At 39.1% G+C, this 26989-nt stretch overlaps 2 protein-coding genes across 6 annotated transcripts in view; both read right to left on the bottom strand.

The window, feature by feature from the left end:
* Nucleotides 1-8424: 8424 nt before the first annotated feature.
* Nucleotides 8425-14758, bottom strand: LOC108256699 (zinc finger protein 883). Its single transcript, XM_017453839.3, has 2 exons — nucleotides 13703-14758; nucleotides 8425-12079 (listed from the first exon to the last, which is right to left on the bottom strand). The coding sequence occupies exons 1-2, from the start codon at nucleotides 14154-14156 to the stop codon at nucleotides 10674-10676; spliced, it is 1860 nt and encodes a 619-aa protein (XP_017309328.1). The 5' UTR covers nucleotides 14157-14758; the 3' UTR covers nucleotides 8425-10673.
* Nucleotides 14759-18511: 3753 nt separating this feature from the next.
* Nucleotides 18512-26989, bottom strand: part of megf8 (multiple EGF-like-domains 8) — a 59985-nt gene continuing 51507 nt past the window's right edge. For all 5 annotated transcript variants that reach the window (XM_017453431.3, XM_047150340.2, XM_017453432.3 and 2 more), the window contains 5 exons: nucleotides 26721-26913; nucleotides 26375-26545; nucleotides 26161-26291; nucleotides 23342-23474; nucleotides 18512-23086 (listed from right to left, as the gene is read on the bottom strand). In XM_017453431.3, the coding sequence (XP_017308920.1) occupies nucleotides 21623-23086; nucleotides 23342-23474; nucleotides 26161-26291; nucleotides 26375-26545; nucleotides 26721-26913 (2092 nt within the window). In that variant the 3' untranslated portion in view covers nucleotides 18512-21622. The remainder of the gene's footprint in view (nucleotides 23087-23341; nucleotides 23475-26160; nucleotides 26292-26374; nucleotides 26546-26720; nucleotides 26914-26989) is intronic.

The following is a 26989-nucleotide window of genomic DNA, read 5'->3' as shown; positions in this document are numbered from 1 at the left end:
AAATGTGCTGAAAATGTACAAAAAGTTATGTACAAAAAGGTAACCCTGTCTGCAGAGCTTGCCAGAAGTAAGTTGGTGTGAAAGGAGGCTTTGGTGCTTTGTTGGCACTTTTTCCTCCTTTCCTCCTCGCTTTTAAATTGCTTATGAACGCTCGTGCGGCCGTGCGCATTTCACTTTCGCTTTTGCATTAGTGGCAATTCAGGGCGGCAATTGTTCGAATGGTGAGTTCATTATTATTCTTAATGAAAAACACACAACAACAAAACAGTACAATGACAAACTCATTTATATTAAACAAATATTCCGCCATCATCTTGTCAGTCAGCTCGCCTCACTCTTCCTGTCGGTCAGCTCCCCTCACTCTTCCTGTCGGTCAGCTCGCCTCACTCTTCCTGTCGGTCAGCTCGCCTCACTCTTCCTGTTGGTCAGCTCGCCTCACTCTCCCTGTCGGTCAACTCGCCTCACTCTTCCTGTCAGTCAGCTCGCCTCACTCTCGTCACGTGATAAATGAAATCTGACTCCTGCTGATCTGTGCTACGACTCTGACTCATTCGGCTCATGTTGAATTGAGCAGACTCGTTCAATTGTTATAATTGTAGCGTCTGTTTTCACACTCAAAAAACAACGCTTCATGCTGCACCTGCGTCAGACTCATGCTGGGTGTGTGTGCGAGTTTTACAAATCACGAGAATTGTACACGGTTTTACTGATAATTAAACGTGACATGATATTACTAACTGTCAGGGAATTTATCACGGTTTATCATGAAACCGGCAATGTTTCATCCCTAATTGTCATACATTTCAACGGCAGATATGTTTGACACTGGATCACATGAGGTTCCCTTCCGTAGGGAATAGTCAAAGGCCAAGATGGATGGTTAAATAAAAAATAAATAAATAAATAAAAGAAATACTAAAAAAAAAACTAGTTCTTTCCCCTCTTTAAATATTATTAGGGTATTACATGATTACTCTGCTGACACTTGCCTGTTTGCGGGTCTCTTCCTACTGTATAGTGTTATTTATAACTCTGTGTTGTTTTTCCCAACATCTACTATATTTCTTTAAAAAGTGGCATTTAACTATAGCAAAGTGGTTGTGGATGTAATCCAGAAGCAATCATTTCTACATTATTTTCACTGCATTCAAGTATTGATAGTCAACAAACTGAGGTATGTGTCCACTTTTTAAAATTCAGCTTCAATCTCTATTAGATCTCTGGTGAACTGTAAATATTGATTAATTGATTTTTTATTTAAATGCAACTAAAGATGAAACACAGGTACAAGATTGAGAGAATGACAGTGAGGCTAATACTTAGAGAAAGGGAATAATGAAAGGCATTGCACACACACACACACACACACACACACACACACACACACACACATACACACACACACACACACACAAACATACACACACACACACACACACACACACACACACACACACACACACACACACACACACAAGGGTCTAGACTAGAATTCCCAAAGCACCTATCGACAGCTATCTGTTTCCCCCTGGTGCCTCAAAAGAGGAACTGCTGAAACATCAGCATTAGTATGGTATTAGCACCGACACTGTTATATATTTGTTGGCTATTTCAGTAAAGAGCTATTTTTAAAAGTAGAACCTTTGTGTATTAACATAAGCTTCACATATCAGCATAGTTTAAAATTTTTTTTCCTGTAGTCATCCTTTCGATCATGAGTATCCCAGCTAAAAATAAATAAACACTTCACTCCAAACGTAGCTGATCTGCCAAGATATGTTTGGTGTTAATTTGCTTCTTAACTTTTGCATTGGAGCTATGAGACTAATGTGGCTAAGAAGTAAAGGTATCATATACATCCTGGTTTAGCAATGCATAAAACATCACACAGATTGTTAAATAATCTCAGAAACTATATAAGTGGATTATAACATGGTTAATTTATAAATATTGATGAAGCAACAGTGACTCAGGTAATAATATAGTTACATTTTTTTCTACATATAATGGAAGGAGTAAATTGTAATGGTTTGCAAATTGCTGTGGTATTAGAGGAATAAAACACTTCGGGATGTGCTGTTATAGGAAAATAATTAGCAATGGGGGGGGGTGTGATGCAGTGGGACCACCTCAAAGCTGATTATTTTCCTATAACAGCACATCCCGAAGTGTTTTATTCCTCTAATACCACAGCAATTTGTAACCATTACAATTTATTCCTTCCATAAAACATACAAAACAAATGTGAACTTTATTATCATTAGAGTTACCGTGGCTTAATTTTCCAATAACAGCATGTCCTGAAGTGTTTTATTCCTCTAATACCACAGCAATTTGTTCAGTATTACAATTTATGAGTAATTAAAGAATTATATATATATATATATTATCCCTTGATAGTTACATTTAGTATTGTGGAATGTCCATGAAACAATTACAGTTGTTCTCTCACCATCATCTTGTTTTCTCTCTTGAACTCAGTCAGACTTAAAGTTACAACTTTACCTTTGACTGTTCCAAGTCAAATCAAGTGGCTTTATTTTCATTTCAACCATGTACAGCTTGTGCAGTACAGAGTGAAACGAAACAACGTTTTTCCAGGACCATGGTGCTACATAAAACAACACAGGACTACATGAGATGACACAGAACTAAATAAGACCTACACATTTCTACATAAAGTGCACCTGCAAAGGTGTCCAAACAGCACAAGACAGTACAGTAACTACTAAAACAGGACAATAGGCACAGTAAGTGACAGTGTAGCGCCGACTAGTCTGCAGTTCTAGTGTGGAGTGTCCGATATAACTGGTGGTGCAAAAGTATAGCAATATAATAAAAATTAAATGTAAACATAACGTACAATGACATAGTATTTAGCAGATAAGCTTATAGGCTACCATGTATGGACATAGCAGTTATTACAATAGCAGCCAGATAGAGACTATAGTAGTGACAAGAAATATAATATAGTAGCAGAAAAAATACAGGGAAAAAAAGAATAAGTGCTGACACTGGAGACTCCTTCCAAAATGATAAATAAGTGTATTCACATGTTGAATTTTTTTTTTTTTTAATTGTGTTTTAAAAAATGCATAATTTCTAAAAAACATATTTATGTGAAGCATCTGCCATACGAGTCCTTATCCCTTGTTGCTATAGAAATGATAGCATAATAAAATGAGCATATTACTATAAACTTTGTAGGTGGAACTATTGTCAGAGCTGCTGTTATAGAAAATGAATCAACACCATCAAACAAATCATAACTGAGCATACAATCGTTATGTGTGTAATTTATTAATGTGGATTTATTCTTCTGTGTTATGGCGCTGTTTATGTACAACATTTCCACACTGCTAGCCTGCTATCCATAAACTTCCCTCACTTAATATCAACATTGTAGCTCCAACACAAAAATAAAGAAGTAAACTTCAGATATCAAACATGTATTGGCTTCTAAGATGGGAAATTTGTGTAAATGTAATTTTTGGCCAAACTATTCCTTTAATTCTAAAGTTTGTCCTCTGTGGTTATTATTGCTATGGCAACAGCAAGAATGACTCACCGCATCCATTCATCTCCATGCCCCTCCCCTAACAGACAGACCCACTTGCTAAATGAAAAATGGACATGTTTAAAGAAGTATTGATTCCAGCTTTAAACAGAGGTACACTCAATATTATTTAGCCCTAAATACATCTTTGTTATCTGTGTTGCTGCACCAGTTGCACTGCTGTCCTAGTAATTGTAGACATAAAAATAATAGAGCAATTCTCCCAACATTGACTGAAGCAAACCTGTTCTGTGGGCCTTGACCAAGCGAGTGATCCATCTGTTGTCTCTAAGTGTTGGTTTAATCCTAATGCTTGTAAGTACACCTTGGTCTAAGTATGAGTGGTGTTATAAAACGGCGAGAAATTAAAAATCTATAAAGATAACATAAATGAAGCTAAATCAGTCATTAATTATTATTTATAAGATAAATTGAGATAAAGCAGCCATCTCATTTCTGTCACTATTTAAATTAGAAAACAAATGTAAGCATGAGCAAAACAATATAAATGCAGGTATTTTCACAACTTAAACCAACTGAACTGAACTGAATGTTGAAATAGTGTTTTATCTGAACAAAAGTTTTAATGAAACTATTTAATACACCAACTGGGACCTCAAACCCAGTATTAAAATTCATTTCAATACATCAATAAAAGACTCTGTATTTAATTAGGTAAAACCTGCATTAACAGTATTTTCACGATATTTGCTTCAGTGATGACTACATAAAAAAAAAATCCAAACTACTTGCAAAACAACTTTACTTGATGGCATGGCTAACTATATAGTGCTTGTATATTTTGCATATAAAAAAATAAAGAGTGTTTGTTGGGCATGTATTTGCAATCACTATCAACCTGCTAATAAAAGTCAGTGTATAATGAGATACTTACAGTTGGAATCAAAATTATTCTTCCCCCATGGTAAATCAGGTTTATTGTCAAAATTTACAGTCTTTGATTTGTTTTGACTTTGATTTGTTTGCAATTAACAAATCAAACAAAAGCAATTGAAATAGTTCAACACAACGAATGCTTCAAGCGGTTTCCCCAGATTCAACTGAAAATGCAACTTATAGTGATTTCCCCCGTTTCAAATTTATTCAACCCTCTGAATAGAATCCCTCACAACAGCACAAATATGCAAAACAGGTGTTGTCTCAAGCACACCTGATGAAACTATTCAAGGGCTTCATTAGTTGTACAGGAGTGCTTGAGCTGGAACATGAACATGGAACATGAAATACCTGAACTGGCTAGGGGTAGAAAATGTACTAAATACCTGGACGGGGCAGAAAAAGGAAGCTATCAATAGCTGCAACCAGATTTCTGAGAAGCCAGGTTGTGAAAAGCCATCGAGTGACTGCAAAAGACCTGCAGCAGGACTTTCAATGAGCACAGTAAGGTGTGTACTAAACGCAGAAGGTTTCCATGCCAGAACTCCAAGATGTACACCACTACTGACCCAAAAGCACAAGAAAAGTCGGCTCAAAATCATATAAATAAGCCACAGAAGTTTTCGGATTCTGTTCTGTGGAGAGATGAAAGAAAACTGGAACTTTTCGGCATGATGGATTAAAGGAGGAAGAAAAATGAAGAAAGAACACTCTGTCCACAGTCAAGCATGGTGTTGGCTCAGTGATGCTCTTGGGCTGCTTTGCATTCTCTGGCACTGGAAACCTGCAGCGTGTGGAAGGCAAGATGGATTCATTGAAGTATCGGGAAATCCTAGGAGAAAACATCATGCCATCTGTGAGGAAGTTTAAACTTGGGCATCATTGGACCCTTCAACAGGACAATGATCCAAAGCATACCTCAAATTCCACCAAGGCTTGGTTGCAGAAGTAGTCCTGGAAGATTCTACAGGACCATCAAAGTCACCTGACTTGAGCCCCATAGAAAATCTCTGGTGGGATTTGAAGAAGGCGGTTGCAGCACGCAAACCCAAGAATATTACTGAACTGGAGGCCGTTGCTCATGATGAATAAGCTATGATTCCTCAGGAACGCTGCCAGAAGCTATGCATCTCGTTTGCAGCAGGTCATAACAGAAAAAGGGTGCTCTACTAAGTACTAAAGATGTTTGCCATGAAGGGGTTGAATAATTTTGAAAATAGAGAAATTTGGGGAAACCACTTGAAACTTTCCTTCTGTTGAACTATTTCAATTGCTTTTGTTTGATTTGTTCATTGCAAACAGGTGCAAGTCTGTAAACTTTGATAAAAAACTTGATTTACAATGGGGGTTGAATAATTTTGATTGCAATTGTATATACCTAACATGGCTTTGGAAGGCCCTCAGATCAATGTTTTTTGAGCCTCTCATACTGGCTGTGGATTCCAATATCCTTTTAATACACCCTCACTGACTCTCCTAACAACCTGGAGTAACGAAGGGTGGCTGGCCTGATGTAGTTTTTTTTGTTTTGAACTTTGCACTTTGTTAGAAGACACAGAGAAACTATTTTAATTCAGCGTGTCTATAAGACAGAACTGCAAGTCATATTGCATTGTTAATTACACATTATAAAAACAATACAGAAATGTAGCTTCAGTCTCAGGCAGAAGAAGAAGACAAAATAAACAGACTTCTTTCCACTGGACTACTGGTACCAGAACTTCTCATTCCTGGAGTTTGTGATCAGATAAATCTGATACACAATAAGCTAAGAAAAGCAAGTGAAAAAGCAAGACTCACTTGCTTTATATCACTGTGGAAAGGTTTAAAAGGAGGGGGGGGGGGGGGGGGGTCTAGATAAAGTAACTGCTTTTAACTATAAGCCAGCCATCAAACAAACTATTCCACAAGTAACAACAAAACATATTCTGCTTTGAGATATTGAACCTCATTAATGATATATGAGACCCAATATGAGCTACAAAACAAGGGAAGCTTTTGATTTTTTCATTGTAGTGTGTCATCTGTTTATCCTGCTCTAGCCTAATTTTGATTGACATTTAAATTCAGACAATACAGCCATAAGCCGTTCTCTACAAAGATGTGGCATATCAACAGAAAGCAGTAACAAATCTCAGTAAATCTGAGAGTTAAAAGAATATGTTTATACTTGTTAAATGGATCATTTCATGTGTATTATGCAGCATTCTGCAATATGTCTATATTTGTAGACTCAGCGTGACGTGAATCTTCATTGGGAAACAATAATTCTGTGTAAATTTGGTTAAGAAAAGACATTTAAATGTTTTCTTGAAGACAGTCATGTCAGAGCAAATGCCAATAAGAAAGATTTTTAAACAAATTTATTGTTTCATAAGCAAAACCTATTATGTTTGTATTTTTGATTTAATATAAGCTGTTGTGTTGCAATTGCCTCACAGATGCATGCTACAATTAATTTAGCTTTTTGATGGACTACGTTTACTTGTAATCAGCGATATGGATTCTTAATTAATTAGCAATTATATGCACTATGCTTGAGTTTGCTAGAAAAATACATATTAAGCTAATGACATTTGATGAAATAAGACTCACATTCTCAATGAAACATGGTTCCTATGATGAGAAACTTCTAGTCAATTTTCAGAGAATGTTAGAAGGCACTGGAAAACTACTTAAAGCAACGTGTCTGTAAGACAAAATTGCAAATCACATACGGACTATACACTGATCAGCCATAACATTGAAACCACTGACAGGTGAAGTGAGTACCATTGATTATCTTGTTACAATGGTACCTGTCAGGGGTGGGATATATTAGGTAGCAAGTGAACAGTCAGTTCTCGAAGCAATGTTGGAAGCTGGAAAAATGGGCAAGTGTAAGAATCTGAGCTAGTCTGACAAGGGCCAAACTGTGATGGTTATATGACTGGGTACAAAGCATTTCCAAAACGGAAAGTTCTGTGGGGTGCTCCCATTTTGCAGTGGTGTTTCCCGGTTTGAAAACCTTCATGCTGGCTATGATACAAAGGTGTCAGAACACACAGTGCATCACAGCTTGCTGTATATGGGGCTGCGTAGCCACAGACCAGTCAGAGGGCCCACACTGATCCCTGTCCACCACCGAAAATGCCTACAATGGGCACATGAGAGTCAGAACTGGACCAGTGAGCAATGGAAGAAGTTGGCCTGGTCAGATGAATCACGTTTTCTTTAACATCATGTGTACAGCCAGGTGCGTGTGCGCTGCTTACCTGGGAAAGAGATGGCTCCAGGATGGGAAGAAGGCAAGACAGCAGAGGCAGTGTGATGCTCTAGGCAATGTTCTGCTGGGAAAAATTTCCCAATGCTCCATTGGTAAACAATGTCTTGGCAATCATGCGGATGTTACTTTGACACATACCACCTACCTAAACATTGTTGCCTACCATGTACACCCCTTCATGTCAGCAGTATTCTCTAGTGGCAGTGGCCTCTTTCAGCAGGATAATGTGCTCTGCTACACTGCGAAAATTGTTTAGGAACGGTGTGAGGAACATGACAAAGGGTTCAAGGTGTTGACTTGACCTCCAAATTCCTCAGATCTCAATCTGATTGAGCATCTGTGGGATGTGCTGGACAAACAAGTCCAATCCATGGAGGCCCTACATCGCAACATACAGCAGTTAATGGATCTGCTGCTAACGTCTTGGTGCCAGATACCACAGCACACCTTCGGAGGTCTTGTGAAGTCCATGCCTCGAAATGTCCGAGTTGCACTGGCGGCACAAGGGGGATCTACACAATGTTAGGCAAGTGATTTTAATGTTTTGGCTGATGAGTGTATAAAGCACTATTTTCAAATTTTAGATCTACTGCTATACAATGCAGAACTAAACCTGCAAGATTGTTCAAATATTTGTCCTAATTACGAAACAGAACCAATACTGATGTATTGTACTGTATTTTGTTATTCCAGTAAGAATACAATTCTGCAATTACAGTGGAGTATAATAGGAGAAAACATTTCAACAATCACAATTATAAGGGATAAGGGAGACTGGAAGTACCAGAAAGAAATGCAGCTACACAACACGTGTACTGAGTTACAACAGAGATGTCTCGGCTAATTAGTGCTTTATGAGATGACAACCATTATGGTGTTGACAGCGATACTAGCATGAAATATCTGTTTACCTTGTATTTTATTTCCACAGTTTTTACACACAAAACAAATATAATAGTAACAATAGTAATACTAATATGCGATTGAATGTGGTGGTTAAAAAAAACTCACAAGAACACACATTTTCAATTGACCTTTATTTTAAGTAAGTTAATCTAATGTTTTATTTAAACACAAATTTTCAAAATACTAATAAAATAAAGACTGATTTTTTTTTTTTTTTTTTTACTTTAGTCCATGGCACTTTCAGTTCAATCAACTTGACTTGTAAGCAGTGTTAAATGGTGAGTGAGGGGAGAGGAACTGCACATGACTCAGTACTCAGTGTTCGTAGAACTGCACGCTCACTTCACTGCCCCACGCTCATACAGTAGATAGCTTTGTGTGCACACTTCATAGCACCTCAAGCTCATTTTAAATGACTACACTCACAGATACTGCTCAGCACTTTCCTGTCAGCCATCTTTGCACTCTTTCCTGTTCACATAACCTAGACTACTTAAGACCATTAGATGCTTTTTGTAAAGGCTTGATATATCTGTCTACTGTACCGTAACAGCATACACTGCTACGTTTTATGTTAAACATCTATGATAGGTAAAATAAATATGGTAGTAATGAAGGATTTCACATCACCCAATATGTTTAAAAGTCAGTTATATTCATGTGTGGGAATTCTAGTTTCGTGCTATGATTTACATGAAATAAATCAATAAATTAACTTTTTTTTATTAACTGCTGGTAAACAGGATTTTACCATCACTTTAAGTACTCTGTTACTCACCAGATACAGGCCTACAGGACATCATGGAAATCACATGTTAATTATAAAGATTAATAAGCAAATAATTGAGGGTGGATTAAGTATTTGAAAATAAATATCTTATTAACTGTTTTAAAGTTGCAAGTCTCTTGACAATGACAACTGTTAGCTTGCTCATGTATGTAACTCACGTAACGCAAAAGGGCATAATCAAGTACTACTGACATTATTCTCCATAATCCACATTACATGCTGGTGTGTCTGTTTTATTTTTTTATGTACAGTCACGTTATCCATTATCCTTAAATTGCCTTAGCATATCCACACTTTGGTCTTGCTTTTGTGCTACAAAATTTGGCATCTGGTGCTTTTTCCATTCATCGATTTTCCATACCATTTATCCTACTCAGGACCCTATCCCAGAACTGGGCGGGAGACACCCTGGACAGGGTGCCAACCCATCGCAGGGCACACAATGGCACACACATTCCCACACTACAGACAATTTGGAAATGCCAATCAGCCTACAGCGCATGTCTTGGACTGGAGGAGGAAACTGGAGTACCCAGAGGAAACACCCGAAGTGTTTCGAAACGGGGAGAAAAAGCAAACTGTGTGTGCACAGGGCGAGGTCAGATTCAAACCCCCAACCCTGAGTTGGGGCAAACATGCTAACCACGAAGCCACGGTGTCCCCCTATTACATGTAAATCTTTTTCATTCTTAATAATAATCCTGTAAACTAATTTAAAATAATAATTCACATGCTCATTAGATGGTCCTATTTACCACTCCCAAAGTTGTACTTACAAAATTACAATGTCAGGTGCACTGCTAACATTCGGTAGTTAGTTAAAGTCCAACCTAAAATCGTCTGTTCCTCTGATATGATAACAGGGTCACTTCTTACCTAAAGAGACATGCACACAACTTTTAGGTCAGGAAGTTGATCATTGACAGTACATATGCCATCCAAATAAAATGTATGGATAATTTGCCTATAAATCACACCAGCTATATTAGTCATCGGGGCATTCACATTATTTAATTCAATGAAACAGGAACTGGCTAGAGAACGATACACGCTTAATTTGAATAGTTGACTTTATGGAAGCTTTGATGATGCGGGTCAGTGATGCAGTAATAATGACATAAATACCATTTATTACTCTGTACTTTCATTTTATAGGGGGTACTATTTCAACGGACGAGCACAATCAGAATCATGTACAAGCAGTCAGTACTCTTTCAAAAGCAAACACTCTTTCAATGAGTTATTTAGAATGTTAGACACTAAATGTGATGTGTATTCAGGTGCTGGGTGAGGTGGTGCGCCCGTATAAAGGTGCGTTGACACTTTGGGCAGATATGCGGCCGTTCTCCAGTGTGTGTAAGAATATGTGTTTTCAAATGTTGTGGCATGAGGAATGCCTTGTCACACTGCTGACACCTGTAAGGCCTCTGGCCACTGTGAGTGCGCCTGTGCTTGCCCAGGTCCCCAGAATTGCTGTAGCACCGGTTGCACTCAGGACACGCGTAGGGCTTTTCCCCTGTGTGCCCACGCACATGTTTGGTCAAATCGCCTGACTGTGCGAAGCTTGCACCGCACTCGTCACAGCGGTACGGCCTCTCGCCTGTGTGTGTGCGCTGGTGGTTGGTGAGGTGCTGGATGCGATTGAATCTCTTGCTGCAGACAGTGCACACATATGGCCTCTCGCCGTTGTGAATCCGGAGGTGCTTCTTCAGCACGTCGGGCCGGGAAAACGTCTTCCTGCACTCGTTACACTTGTGGATCCTCTCCTGGTTGTGTGTCAGGAGGTGCACTTTCAGGTTGCTCAGTGTTGCGAACGTCTTCTCGCAATCCACACAAGAGAACGGCTTTTCTCCGGAGTGAACGCGTCGATGTAGACGCAGCGTTGACCTGTGACTGAACCTCATACCACACTCAGGACATGGGTACGGCCTCTCGCCTGTGTGCGTGCGCAGGTGTGTACTCAGGTGGCTCATTCGAGCAAAGCTCTTCTTACACTCAGGGCACGAGTACGGCTTAACGCCAGTGTGGATGACCATGTGCTTGCGCAAGCTGCCCATCTCTTTGAAGCTATTCCCACAGTCAGTGCAGATATATGGCTTCTCGCCTGTATGGGTGCGTGTGTGTATGGTTAAACACTGCAGCGTAGCACAGTTCTTTCCGCAGTGTTGACACAGATAACCGCGGTCTGTGCAGAGCGGTTCATTTCCATCTATTTCTGGTTTTTGTTCTTCTTCTAGCTTGTTGCACTGATGTGGTCCGAGGCCCCACATACCTGCAAAGCTTTCGCCACATGAAGCACAGCTCAGCTCTCCGTCAGTACACACAGTGGACAAATTGTGGCACCGACGACAGTGGTTTTGCAGATTGCCAATGTAGTCAAAGCTGCGGTCGCACTGTGGACATGTGTAGCGCTTCCGGGTCGGTGCGGGCGTGGGAAGGTGGGCGCGCCGCATATGGACCTTCAGCTGCTCCTGGGTGAAGAAGTGAAGGTTGCAAGAAGTGCAGCTGAGCATCTGGGAGGATATTTGGATGCATTGTGGTGTTTTTTGAGTTTTTAGCCAAACAAGGTAATTACTCCGATGGGTCCATTTGAGGTGCTTCTCGAGGTAAGAGGAGTCAGTGAAGGACACAGCACAGTAAGGGCAGGAAAAGAAAGATTCTTGGCCTGGGGATAGAAACAAATTAAATACAAATTTTATACATATATATATATATATATATATATATATATATATATATATACACACACATATATATATATATATATATATATACACACATATATATATATATATATACACATATATATATATATATATATATATATATATATATATATATATATATTAGGACTTGTTTAACATTGTGTTGAAAGACCCATTAGGTTAGTGTAGTTACAACTCGTTGTAGTTTCTCAGAAACATAAGCTTTTTTTGTTGTTGTTGTTAACTGTATATAGCTTAAGTGATTACAGAAACAAACTTGTATCCCAGATGCTCCACAGCATTAAATGCTATTATAAACAAATAAAAAGCACAACACATCATTAAACAATTATACATTTCAAATCACTGAAAAACTGGTGTAGAATAAGAGGTATTGTACCACGGTCTGTCCGAATACTCGATTCTGATTGGCTGGAAGGTGTGTATTAAAACCGTATATACCAAAGATCGTTCCGGTCAGTTTAATCACTGGTCTAAATTGATGCGCTACCTATAAAGAACCATATAAATAATCATAGTAACATACAGTTAAACTCACAGCTAGAAACGCAGCACAGACGCAGGTAATTCACACACGCATCATCTCTCTCTCTCTCCATTTATTTGAATTATGTATTTGAATATTTATTTGAATTAATTATTTATTATAATTCATTCAAATAAATGTAATCTTATCACACTACTTTATCTCTGTGTATGATTTAAAGCAGGCAGAATTCTAGATCTAACGACTCGTAAATAAATTAACTAACGGAAATTAATCAGTTCAGTCAAACATTTAACTCATCAATGCTGGCAAGTGACCATGGTATAAACGGGATAATCCACAGCTAGGTGTGCATCACACAATTTTAATGCACTCTGTGGAGGTAACCAATGGTTCTTTGCCTCCACGTTGTGAATTAAAATCATGTAACGCACACCTAGCTGTGGATTATCCCTTACTAAAACACTGCAGGACATGCAGTTAATAGAAATAAGCAACTTCAGGGTGGTAAAAGTACCCCTTCAGGGAAAGTACAACTTGTTAGGGAATATTTTTCTATAACAGCATATCCCATTGTGTTGCATTCCTTATGTAATGTTTATCCATTTTCTGTACCATTTAAGCTAAACAGGGTAGTGGGGAGACCCCTGGGGACTCGGGATACAAAGTGGGGGACACCCTGAACGGGGTGCCAACCCATCGCAGGGCCCATCACACACTCACGCACACGCACACACTCGCACACTAAGAGATGCCAATCAGCCTACAATACATGTCTTTGGACTGGGGAGGAAACCGGACTACCCAGAGGAAACCCCTGAAGCATGGGGAGAACATGCACACTCCACGCACACAGTGCAGAGGCAGGACTCGAACCCCCAACCCCGGAGTCGCTAACCACTAAGCCAACGTGCATACTTACATAACGTCTCACTGAAATTAAATACAATTTATTAAATAAAAGAAATCTGATCCATTTTAGTGATCGATCATTATTTCTAAAACATGCCTGATTAAACTTTAACTAGGTCAATATTTTGTCCCGGTCACCAATGAAACGTTGTGTTTAAATTACCTGCTTCTTCATCCTGTCTGGGATCACTATCCTCTTCTGCTGTCTCTAGCTTGATCTTTGTAACATCCTCTTCTTCCTCCTCCTCCTTCAAGGGGAAATGTGCCTCACCACTTTCCACATCATGGATTTCAGACTCGGTCTTTAGACCAACACTCAAATTTACTGAAACGCATTCCGGCTCTGTCTTTGTAGATACTCTGAAGTCTATGGATTCAGGCTGTACATTTCTGCTCCCTGTTCGCATTAAGTCTGTCTCAGAGTGCTCTTGCTTTATCTGCTGAAGCTCTGAAGAGATGTTATCAGAAACAAAGTCTTCAGCGCCATCACATGAATAAAGCAGATGTTTGTCTGGTTCCACATCATTTAAAGGCTCTCCAAAAGGACACGGCTCTGTTTTGATGTGTGTGCCTGGTGCCCTGTTGGAGGATGAGCTTGCTGAGCTGATTTTCACCATGACGTCACACTGCACCAGCAACGCACGCTACATGTCCGTGTATCAGAAGAACATGGATGATTTCTCTTGATAACGGAAATAGTTTCTACTTACACTGAAAAAAACAACGCTAATGCATTAGTTAATACACACTGCTTATATACAACAGAGGTGGAAGTGCATCTATCTCGAGATAGCCTTTAGCATTATGATGCTAAGTGGTCAAAACAGGCCTGTAACGTTATTTATTTTATTCCCCAGTAGATACCTTCTTCACATTTACTCTCCTATAATGCGTCACCTTGTGAAGAATTAGCCTGTTCGAAGCTAATCATCAAAAACATACAGTTACGACTAAACAGCTTGCATGAGCGATTTGTTTAAAATAAAAATAAAAAGCCTGTCATTCAGTTAGCAATTAGCACAACTCTAACATAACTACACGAGCGCATCTGTTCCTGTGAATTCAAACAGTCGTTTGTTTCTGACGCAGCGGTTATAGCTAATAAACCGGGTTGTTTTGACACAAAAACAAGGTGTGCAAGGTAAAACCAGAGAAACAATTTAAGTTGTAGTGAAGACGGAATCAAGCAACCTGTCTAAACATGGCCGGCGTTTGACTGTTTTTCAAAATAACTGTACCACGTCGATGTTTGCTTCAGGTTTCACTGACCGCATAGTTCTCATGAATAAATACTTAAAGCAGCCTATTTAAAATACCTATCACTGGGGTCATGAAACCTGTAAATAATCCCATCAAAGAGTTACAAGACTTGTTTAGTGGTATACTGGACTGGTATCCTTGCTGAAAAATCCAGCTTGGTCTGATCAGCTGACAAAGCACAGGTTGAGCTGGTCAAACTAAACTGGTAGACCATCTTTGCTGAGGTTCTGCTGTATTGTCCTACACATTGAGATGTCCTATCAAGGGTTTCTGTGCACAAGCGCTTCTGAGCACTTCTCTCAAACATGTTCCTATATTTCATTGTTTGTTTCATATGATCATATACATGTAGTTATACACTATTAGGGCCAAAAGTTTGCGAAAACCTGACCATCACTGTGGTTCCCCACAGCCACACTCCAAAATCTAGTGGATAGTCTTCCCAGAAGAGTGGCGGTTATTATAACAGCAAGGGTGGGTTGTTGGGGGGTATATAATTATATATAAAGATATATAAATGCACACTTGGGTAGGGCAGTTTGATAAAGTATGACAAATCATTAGAATTATTTTCCAGCTTCCTCATTAGTTGACTAAACTGATCAATAAACACTTGAGATCTTCTAAATGTCTTACTATTCATATTATTTAAAAAAAAAAAAAAAAGAAGAAGAAGAAGAAGATCCTTGTCTATGATGCTGCACAAGTAGCATTAATTCAGAAACTGTTCCCACAGTTCTGCCTGTGTTTTGGTAGCTGGTCAGACTAATTTTCAGCAGCGATATACCATATACTAAGGCTGCATGATTATGGCCAAAATGATAATCCCGATTATTTTGATCAATATTGAGATCTCGATTATTTATCACGATTATTAATTGATTTTATTGACAACATATTTTTATTGCACTTTCACATTTATTGAGTTTTCTCATGCCACAACATAACACACAAGTAGGCATGAGAAAACTTGAGCTGGTCAATTATGACAGAATTTATGAACATAGTGTGAGCCATGACAAATTAATTTACATTCTGATAAACTAAATTTAATATTTTCAGTTAATTTTTATAACGAAAAACCTGTTCCACCTTGTAAACAAATACAACAAACATCAATGTTCAAAGTCTGCTCCTCTTAAATATATTTAAAGCTACACTATTAGACATTTTTCACTGTCATGGTTCTGGGCTGGAGTCAGTTCTCGAACCATTCTGTGTATATTGTATATATATCTGAATAATCTCATATAGGTTATGATTGGGTGAGTTCATTTACCCATCAGATGCAAAGCATTTTAGTTTAATGGTGTTCATTACTGGTGCTCCAATCAGGATTGTCACAGATGATACTGATCCAGATACCAATCTTTTTTTGTTTAAACTTTAATCAGGAGGCCCGTCATAAACAGTAAGCTCTCTGCTCATGGTCACTGTTAATTGAGTTAAAATAATAACAATGAGATACTGTTGGTTAATTGAAATGGTCGCACTGTAGAGCCCTGAGTTTATCTGCAAAGTTTTTTCCCGTTCGGCGTGATGATGTTTAATGTCCCCGACAGCCTCTGTAGTGCCATTTAGCATCATGTTAATGTATGATTTCTCCATGCGCAAAGCGCTGGAGCTCGAAGCGAAGGTGACAGCTTGAGCGCTAAAATGCTAACTCCATTTCGGGGTTTTGGCAGTACAAAATGACATCATCCCTGCGCCGCTCTATGGTGATTGGCTGTAAGTGTAGGAAGCACTTGATTTGATTTGCAGCTGAGTTTTCTATTAGCGGAGGTCGAATTTTAAACGTTAATATCCCAGTCGATCATGTTCATTTAATCATGGGCAGTCAAAATCGTAATCGCGATCGATATTCGATTAATTGTGCAGCCCTACCATATACTATACAATTCACTGTACTAGTAATCAGCATGGTGTGTATATGTGAGAATTATCATTTGGAAGACAGTGAAATCATGTGACTGGTTAACAGATTCACTTGTGGAAGCAGTTCCCTCAGAATTACTTTAGACTGTTTAATTTTTGTGCAATATTTTAATAATTCCCATTAATGAATTACAAATAATGACAATTTTTTTAAAAAGCAGCCTAATGGCTTATCTAAGGAAACTCGTTTGGTTAAATGCAAAATTTTAGAAGAAAATATACAATGTACTGTATTATAGGCCAGGTCTTTAATGAATGATTGCGACCTTTGTTACCTTCTTTACCACTGATTTCAAGCTTTTATTTTGAAAGTGAAATGAACACATTGCATTGTGGGAATGCAGCTATGATAGCTCTGGTTGCATACTTGGGGTGCATCCTCGTTACCTTTCCTTGCTTCCTTTCCTTGCATCTTAGCTCCACCCTGTAGGATGTGAGAGAAGGATGCAAGGATGAGATGAGAGGAGAGAACAGAAGCAAGTCGAATGGAATATCCTCGCTATCTCAAGCATACTTCAAAGCAACATCGATTAATGATGACTGCACTTCAGGGATGTGCCGTTATGTTGTCGGAGCTTGATTAATAAGAACATTCTTAATAATACAAAATGCACTGATAGTATGTGAAATGTCTGGGTTATTCAACAATGACTTAATGAACAATACATAAAGTATTGCATATTTTGTGCAGCTTTGCATATCCAAACATGCAAGGATCAATTAATTACAATACTCATTGTAAGCATATTATTATTTAATTATATTTCACACAAAATTCCATCACATCATCAAAGGACTTTTTGTTGGAGATTGTGGCAGATGTAAAGGAGATGGGGAATTTATAAGTGCTTCAGGTTTTCCGACAAGAAACACTTTCTCATAGGATACACTGGTGTATCCTAGCTCCTCTGGAAGCTTCCTCACTCCTCGCTCCTCAACTCCGTGCGGTGCAATTACATAATTGAGATGTCCTTCAAGATGGTTGACATCGATCAATTTCCGGATCATGGGGTTTAGGACGTATGAGCGAGGAAACGAGAGAGCATCAATTTGAGTGTTGAGAAGCACCCCTGCAAAGCAGCCAAAGCAGGACATCACCAGGGTATACACTCACCAAGCACTTTATTAGGAACACCTGTACACCTACTCATTCATGGAATTATCTAATCAGTCACTTTTGTGCCAGCAGTGCAATGTATAAAATCATGCAGATATGGGCTAGCAGCTTCAGGTAATGTTCAGGGCTTGAATATTTCTACAACCACTGATCTCCTTGCTGTACCAAGTAAGATTAACAATCTGCAATGCAGAGCTTTACAGTCATGTGTTGGCTATGAGAGCACAAATTCTTTCTCATCACCTCTCAGTGCTCGTCAAACAGAAATATTCCCATGTACAAATCTTTTGGTTTCTATCAAGCCCATGTTCATATTTCCTTATAACGGTGCTTATAATTATGACAACTGACTGCAATCTCCCAAACATTAGACATGCCGAAGTCTTGTTTGCTTTGGGTTTTGCTGTCTGGGGAGGTTCTGACAGAGAAGTAGTGTTACATTATTGAAATTTCTGTCCCAGCTGTTTGATGATTCCAGTATACCACATGAACATGAAAAAGAAATCAAACACAGCATTACAGTATTAACCACTATTAGTTGAAGTTTAATAGGGTCAAACTGGTATATTCACAGAATGCATGAGCATGAATCACATAACATAAAAGCATGTGTGCAGGATTGAACAGAATACATAGATAGCATCCACATATTTCAAGACATTTGTACACATTTTGGTCTTTAATTCCTTTTAAACACTTTTTGTTTTATAACAGCACCAAAATAAATCCAGAATAGTAAAAACATGATATTGGAGTTGAATTGCCAGCGTAGGCTGTTGCTGTTTCAGGTTCTTGTGGCATTTTTACAAGATACAATACTGTTACAGTCCCTTCTGAAACTACTGGAATGGCAAGGCCAATTTATTTGTTTTTGCTGTAGACTGAAGACATTTAGGTTTGAGATTGAGATTGAATTTAGAATTTCAGCTTTTAGTTCCTGGTATTTATATGTAGATGTGTTAAACAACATGGATAGCACATTTTGTATCAGACCACACAATTTGTAGGTTAACAAAAATATTGGAATAAGTGACTGAAGCTGAGAAAAGAGGGAAAATCAGTCAGAGGCATTCCACAAACATTGGGAATAGCCAATACAACAATTTGGAAAGTCCTGAAAAAGAAAGAAACCACTGATGTACTGAGCAACAGACACAGAATGGGTTGGCCAAGAACAACAGCTGATGACAAACATTGTGAGAGTTGTGAAGGAAAACCCAAAAACAACAGTCAGTGATATCATCAACATACTTTGAAAACTTTGAGACCAGAAAATATAGAGACCATACCACAAGATGCAAACCACTCATCAGCAGTAAACCAGATTGGAATTCAAAAAGAACTACAGAGATGAACCAAAAAAGTTCTTGACCAAAATTAACCTCTACCACAGTGATAGAAAAGCCAAAATGTGGAGAAAGTAAGGATCTGCTCAAAACATATAAGCTCATCTGTGACAGTAGAGATAGTGTCATGGCTTGGGCTTGCATGGCTGCTTCTGTAACAGCCTCATTAATCTTTATTGATGATGTAACTCATGATGGTAGCAGCAGAATGTTTCAGAAGTTTACAGGAACATTTTTTTTTGACAATTTACAGAGAAATACATCGGGAGGAACTTCCTCATGCAGCAAGACAATGTTCTAAAACACACTGCCAATTCAACAAAGGACTTTATCAGGGAAAAAAAGTGAAAGGTTTTAGACTGGCCAAGTCAATCACCAAACATTAACCCAACTGAGCAGCATTTCACCTCCTGAAGAGAAGACTCAAGGGAGAAACCCCTGAAACAAACTGAAGGAGGCTGCAGTAAAAGCCTGGGAAAGCATCACAAAACAAGAAAACGACAATTTGGAGATGTCAGTGAGTCACAGGCTTGATGCAGTTATTATAAGCAAGGGGTATGCAACCAAATATTAAGCATGATTTACTTTAAATTACTTTAAGGATGATTGGTTCCTTTACTTTTGCTCGCCTGAAAATTGGGTGGTCTGATACAAAAGGCTCCATGTTCTATGTTGTTTAACACAGCTAGATGTAAATACATAAAAGTGGAAATCCTCAACTTTCATCTCATATCCATCTTTTGGTCTCAAACCCAAATGTCTTTGGTGTATAGCACAAATAAATAAATTGGCCATTCCAACAGTTTCGGAGGGGACTGTATATGAGTGTACAACTTTTCATAATTCAACATTCATTCATTCATTTACAGTAACTGCTTTATCCAAGTAAGGGGCACCATGAATCCAGAAGATATCCCAGAAACACTGGATAAATGTCAAGGACAAACCCTGGAATGCCAGCTCATCGCAGGACATCACACACAAACAAATTAATTCACAGCTAGGGTGAATTTAGTGTCACCTATGTTTTTGGACAGTGAGACAGAACCCATGTGGACATGGGCAGAATATGCAAAACTCCACGCATATTGAACCCAGGACCATGGAAGTTTCAGGAGAACATTACCCTCTGTGCTACCTTTATACTCAAAAGAGCCTCTCTATAGTAGGACACTTAATACAAAAAACTTCAAACAAAAATACTGACAAAGGCTTGTCTTGGTCTTGTTTTTCCCTCTGTTACTTTATTAACTAAAATCTTACTAAAATATACAAATTTTTTCCACTCTTGACATTTTTCATTGCGTTGTTCATCCCATTAAGATGGAGAAGACAAATTTCATTTAATTCAATACTTTCCACCAAGAAGCCCTTTTCTGACAATTATTAAATCATTAGAAATAAATACTGTTCAGTCAACAAAATGTAGCTGGATTAAAATGTATGACTGCATCATCCATTTTTAAATATTGTTAAATATTAAAGCATGTCCATTACTGTACACTAACATTGACCAATGTAACAGTGACCAGATAGCAGGTGATTCCTTCATTTGTAGCACACCAGTCAACATAAATCCCATTGCAATTAAAATCTGATAAAGATATTAAACAAAATGACTACAGGAACAAACCATTAAAATACTGCGAGTGGAAAAATGTTTAGTGCAGAAACACTAAAATGCCATTTTTACCAGGATAAATATGTGTAAAACTAAGCACATGGTTCAACATTCAACAGAGATACAGCTTTAAACCATTGTTTCTGATCATTTTATATGGTTGAAGTACATTGTCAATTGATGAACATATTACAAATATTTTCAGCCAATTGTCCATTTTAATAGATGGTCGAATTTTTTTTTCTTTTCTTTTTTTTTTTAGTTGAACCAGTTGCAGTGATCTTGTAAATGGTAGTTCAGATTGTCATTAGTGTTTTAAAGCACATTTTGGTTCTGTAACCAGGCCATCATTCTCAGTGGGCAATAATACACTGTATAATTCAATCCAAAGTCTTTCTCTGTGACAGCGTGTCACTTTAACTTCACTGGTGTATATAGGACAAAGGGAGGCTGCAGCAAGAAAACATGTGCATTTCCTAAATGCTTATGCTAAGCTCACAGAAAGCTTTCCACAAACAGCAGAAGATAAATTAATGAAAGATGCTTAATACAGCGTATATGTACAAGAATAATCATATCTATTCCACATAATCTTGATGATCTGTTCCATTGTTTCAATAAATACATCCTTTATAAAACACCCACACACATTCTTCAAGTAACTTGGCCCTTTCAAGAACATTCAGTTCTGAGTTTTCAGATATTGTCCGTCCTGTTCCATTCTTTTCTCATATTAACTTAACCATCCCCCACTTGAAATTCCCATCTTCCTATCACGCTCTCTTCCACCTTTCTTCTTGCTCCTCACATGGCCATTGTGGTAAGATGTTGGTGGCCCAGGAGGCCCTTTCGGCCAACACCAACCCCCGGATGTGTGCCTGCTCCACCGTGCCCACAGTACTCCTGCAGGTTCTGTCTTAGGGTGACCAGGGCAGAGCCCAGACAGGCTCGATTAGGTGCCAGGATACCGCCAGGTAGCTGGAAAAGGACAGTGGCAACTCCCGCCATGCCATCGTCAGTGGGCTCTAGAGTGATGGGTCCCACCTTGAAGGAGGAGTAGGAGAAGCCCAAGAGCTGTGAGAGAAAGGGGTCAGAGCGGCAGAACTGCTGGTAGCTGCCATGCGAAGCTGGATGGTGGTGGTGGTGGTGGTGTGATGTCGGATTGGTGGCAGAGCTGGGAACATACTGATGCGTATTCAGGTAGTGCAAGGAAAGATGCTGCCCACTGTTGCCTCCGCCGAGGGCAGGATGGTGGTGATGGTGGCGAGTCACACCAGGATCATGTTTGTAGGACGGAGCTCCAGGTCTTCCTCGACAAACCATACCACCTATTTTGCCTGTCCTAACATGTGCCAGTGAGACGGCGCTACCTCCTCCAGTTGAGGGCAAATAGATGAGCTGTGGCTCATCGGGCTCCAAGTAGACAGTGAGCTTGGCAAAGGGACGTGATGCCATCTTTGTCATCTCTTGAATGTGACGCCGCTGTTCACGCCTGAAGTCCAGGAATTGTTTGACCTTCCAGAGCAGCACACACACAGACAGGAAGAGGAAGAAGCAGGAAAAGAAGACAGAGAAGAAAACAAACAGGTCTATGTGCGCCTGGTCTTGGCGCAGGAACAGCAGGCCTTGCGACTCTCCACCATGGCTGTCTGTACCAACACCACGCAGTGCGATGAAGAAGCGGCTAGATTTGAGCGAGTGCACTTCATGTGGGAAGGTGATGACGACGCGATCACGCACACCACGCACAATCAGCACTGTCTGAGGCTTCCAAACTGTGATGTATGTGATGAGGCCCTCTGCTCGCTCTTCACGCACTTCCCGTTCAGCACTGTGTTGTTTAGTGTGCAGAGCAAGGATGGCAGGGGAAGACGAATTTGCATTCACTTTTAACGGTGACAGCGCTAAAGGGACCTCTTTGTCTCCTCGAGTCATGGGCACAGAGGCAACATCGTCTGCTATTTTAATAGTGTGTACACCCATCTGGCGGTCAACATCCACAATAAAAGTGTCATGGGAATTAGACACATACACTTCCACCTCACCGAAAGTAACATCGATAGTGACGCGGATGTCCACGTTAGTGAATTTGGGCTGGGCTGCAAAAAACACTGTGCGTCCCATAGGCAGATTGCGGATATTAGGCTCATGGAAGCAGTTGACCTGTGATGTCGGGTCAAAGCAGCACTCGTTGTCCACGTTGAACTGCCGGTAACACTGACGGCCATTGATCGGTGTGCCATTGAAGGCGTCTTTGCATTTGGCACACTAGGAAAACAAAAGCATTGCAGAGAAAATGGTTTGAAATTCTTCCAGTTCACCTTCACTTCTTCATCTGTATGTTAAGTGCTACAATGATTTTTATCAGGTAAACAACAAAATTAATTAAACTGTTACAGTACATGCCTTTGAATATGATTTGGAATGTTTGAGACACTAGGAAAGTAGTGTCTTTAAATTTGCAATAAAATGAAATGTAAACATTATTAATAGTGTAAAACAAACTAATGGAACTAATAATACCTGCTGCCTGTAACACTCCTTGCGATCACTCTGTGAACTACTAAGACATGATGATGTTTCCGTGTTGTTTTGGCAGGGGCAGCCTGTTCCATCATGCTCATTACAAGTGTCTGCATGGCCATTACACTGACACCTAAAGACATAAAAATACACTTTCAAGGCCTGAGGTTTTCTTTCTATAAGAGGTCATTTGTGCCATAAATTTAATTTACATTTAAATCTGAAAATCACTCATTTGGCATTTCCGTTCACATATCTGTGTGCAAAGATGGTGCCAAAATGAAAAATGAAATGAAATAAGTGAATGAAATAATAACGTGCGGCTGGGATGGTAATTGGGTGCTTGATTTGATCTCCCGCAAAAGGAGGAAAAATGACAAAGTTAATAAAAGAAAATATTCATTCTAACAATCTGCTAAATCCATTAATTCCCTAGCCATTTCCTGCATGTGACTGTAAGCTGCACTCCCATCCTCCATTTTGTTTTAAGCGATGCACTCAGCATCCAGAGAATAAACTTGAGCAAGTCTTAACTACATCCATAGCTACAACCCATGGCAAAATTATGGAATCACCACACTTAGAGGATCCTCATCTGGCTTTTTTACTTCGTAGCAAATATACAAATTACAGATATGACACAAAACAATTTTTGTTTAATAGCACTCTGGCTTCATGAAACATACCTCAAACAAATTAAATGATCTTTTTTCCCATATCAAGTAGAGGAAAAATTACGGAAATCACTCAATGTTGAGGAAATTACACAATTACTACTTTACTCAATTAGTACTTTGTTGCTCCTCCTCAGGCTTTTATGATTGCCTGAATTCTCTGAGGCATGGACTTCACTAATGAAAAACAATATTCTCCATCGAGCTGCTTCTAGCTTTCTCGAATAGCTGTTGACAGAGCAGCTGTGCAGGATGGAGCCTTGTCATGAACCAATTTTTTTTTATTTTCACCATAAATTTTTCAATCGGATTGAGATCCAGACTGTTTGCTGGCCATGTCGTTGACTTGATCTGCCTTTCCTGAAGAAAAGCTTGAACACTTTTTGCTCTGTGGCAAGATGCAGTATCATCCTGAAAAATGATTTTTATCATCACCAAATCTATTTTCTATGGATGTAATGAGAAAAGTGTCCAAAATTTCAGTGTACATCTGTGCATTAACTGTTGAGATAATGATTGCCATCTCCCCTGGTCCTTTACCCGTTTCATCTTTATATGTCTATACATCTATATATGTTCATTAGAACGGCAGCAGAAACAAAAGTTCCAGCATCATCTCCTTCGACAAAGCAGATTTGTGATTTATCAATGAATATCACTTTCATCTCTTTATACTTGCACCAAATTTTAGACACAGATGTCTGGGAACATCCAACATCTTTTGCAACACTCCATGTTGGATTTCCTTCTTGATGGAGTTTTATAATCCCTTCCATTGTTTCAATTGACAACTCTCTTGTTGGGGCCATGTTTCCTTTAAAAAAAAGTCCAAGGTTAAGATCTGTAAGTTCTACTTTAAGGTCTGTAAGCAGGCTCTTTTAACTGCAGACTAATTAGCATTTTTAGAATTGTGCTGGTATTTGTTTTAGAAATGCAAATTACAAGGTGATTCCATAATTTCTTCCCCAACATTGAGTGATTCCATAATTTTTCCTCTTCTTGATGTGCGAAAAAAATATGCCATTAATTAAAATCATTTAATTTAACTTGTTTGAGGTGTTTTGTGAAGCCAGAATGTTCAGCTATTACACAAAAATTGGTTTGTGTCATTTCCCTTTTCATTTCAAGTACTGTGCTTACTGAAACCTCAGTGCCTGTTTCCACCAAGTCTTGCTGCAGGTCTTTTGCAGTCACTCAAGAGTTTTTCCACAACCTGCCTTCTCAGAAATCTGGTTGCAGCCATTGATAGATTCATTTTTCTGCCCCATCCAGGTATTTCATACATTTTCTACCCCTAGCCAGTTCAGGTATTTCATGTGTTCCAGCTCAAGCACACCTAGTGCAACTAATGAAGCCTTTATGTAATTGAGACGGCACCTGTTTTGCATATTTGTGCTGTTGTGAGGGATTCTATTCAGGGGCTGAATAATTCTGAAACTGGAGAAATCATAAGTTGCATTTTCAGTTGAATTTGTGGAAACCACTTGAAGCATTCATTGTGTTGAACTGTTCCAATTGCTTTTTTTTTATTATTATTTATTCATTTCAAATAGCTGAGAGTCTGTAAATTTTGACAAGAAACCTGATTTGCAATGGAGGTTGCAAATCAGGCCCCCTCCCCAGTGTCACAAACAACTCGTTCAATGAGCCGTTCTAAAGGATTCATTCTGAACTCCTCCTTTCAGAGGGCATACTCTGCTGTGATTGGTCTACTGCTGTCAGCGTGTGTCGAAAAGGAAACGTCTACTACCATAATGACTTTCAGCTCTGTCTATTCGCGAGCAGCCAATGAAGACCTACATTGGTTTGTACAGGAAGTAAGTCTGGAATTACTAACGACTCGTTTCAGCTGTTCAGAATCGGGTCCTTCTTTTGGGAGTCAATAACTCTGTTTGTCGTGTGCTTTTTGATTTTTGAAACTTTGCAGATGTTTTTACATTCACAAAAAGCTATAACACTACATGAAAGGTAATATTTAAAAAACCATAATAGGTGCACTTTAATGTTAATTTTCACGTTATAAAATAATTTTATTTTTGGCACAAAATACCTCTGATATGCTTTCATCTTCCTGCAGTATTAACTTGTTGTAAACAGTAACTCGTCATTTATATGTTTTAGTGTTTGTCACTCCTCCTTACTCACTTTTCACACTTGCCCTGCAGCAGAAAGTAGCCGCTAAGACAGCTCTCACATTTGTCCCCAACACTGTTGTTCTGACAGTTCACACACACAGCATTATCCTCAGAAGGGCCCTCCGTTACCCAGTGGGCAATCTGAAAGACATTTTACAGCGTTAAAGCAACATCAAGAAAGAAAGGAGGAGATAAAAAAAAGGAAAAAGAGAGAACAGACTTACACCATCAGGATCTAGTGGACGGTCATTGGGGTCAACTAGTGCCACCTTGAGTTCTTCTTTGGTTAAACATACATCACTGTTTCCTCTACAAAACTCCCGACAGGGACGACACACTCCGCCACCTACTGCAGAGCCTACATACAGTGGCTTACACTTCTCACAGTGCTGACCCTGAGAGAAAGGGAGAAAGGATTGGATAGATTAATTAATCATAGCTGAGGAAATATTCTCACATTTCTCATGAAAAAAGGTTGTTTAAAAAATTATATATAGGATCCATCAAACCAACCAATTTAACCATTTACCCAACTAACAAACTGGCAATAGATGAGAAAATTTGCAATACCTTAGTGTGGTTATGGCACTCCAGACACGTATCCAGTTGAGTGACGCCCTTACAGTTGCTATGCTTGTTACAACGGCACTGAGATGAGCAGTTCTCACCGACGAAGCCAAAATGACACTGGCACACTCCTGGTGACACACATGTGCCATTAACACAACCCTGCACACATACTGGTTCACACTGCCCAGATACACTGAAAAATAGAGAAAAAAGAGACAGACTTTATATATACCCTGTGTTCGTGTGTGTGTGTGTGTACGTGTGTGTGT

The sequence above is a fragment of the Ictalurus punctatus genome, chromosome 23, assembly GCF_001660625.3.
Source record: "Ictalurus punctatus breed USDA103 chromosome 23, Coco_2.0, whole genome shotgun sequence".
NCBI lineage: Eukaryota > Metazoa > Chordata > Actinopteri > Siluriformes > Ictaluridae > Ictalurus > Ictalurus punctatus.
This window is presented reverse-complemented; position numbering and strand designations above follow the sequence as displayed.

Coding starts and splice junctions, on each gene's coding strand:
- LOC108256699 (XM_017453839.3), bottom strand. CDS start 14,156: ATGGTGAAAATCAGCTCAGCAAGCTCATCCTCCAACAGGGCACCAGGC. Junction 12,080..13,702: donor CAGACAGGATGAAGAAGCAG/GTAATTTAAACA, acceptor TTCTATCCCCAG/GCCAAGAATCTTTCTTTTCC.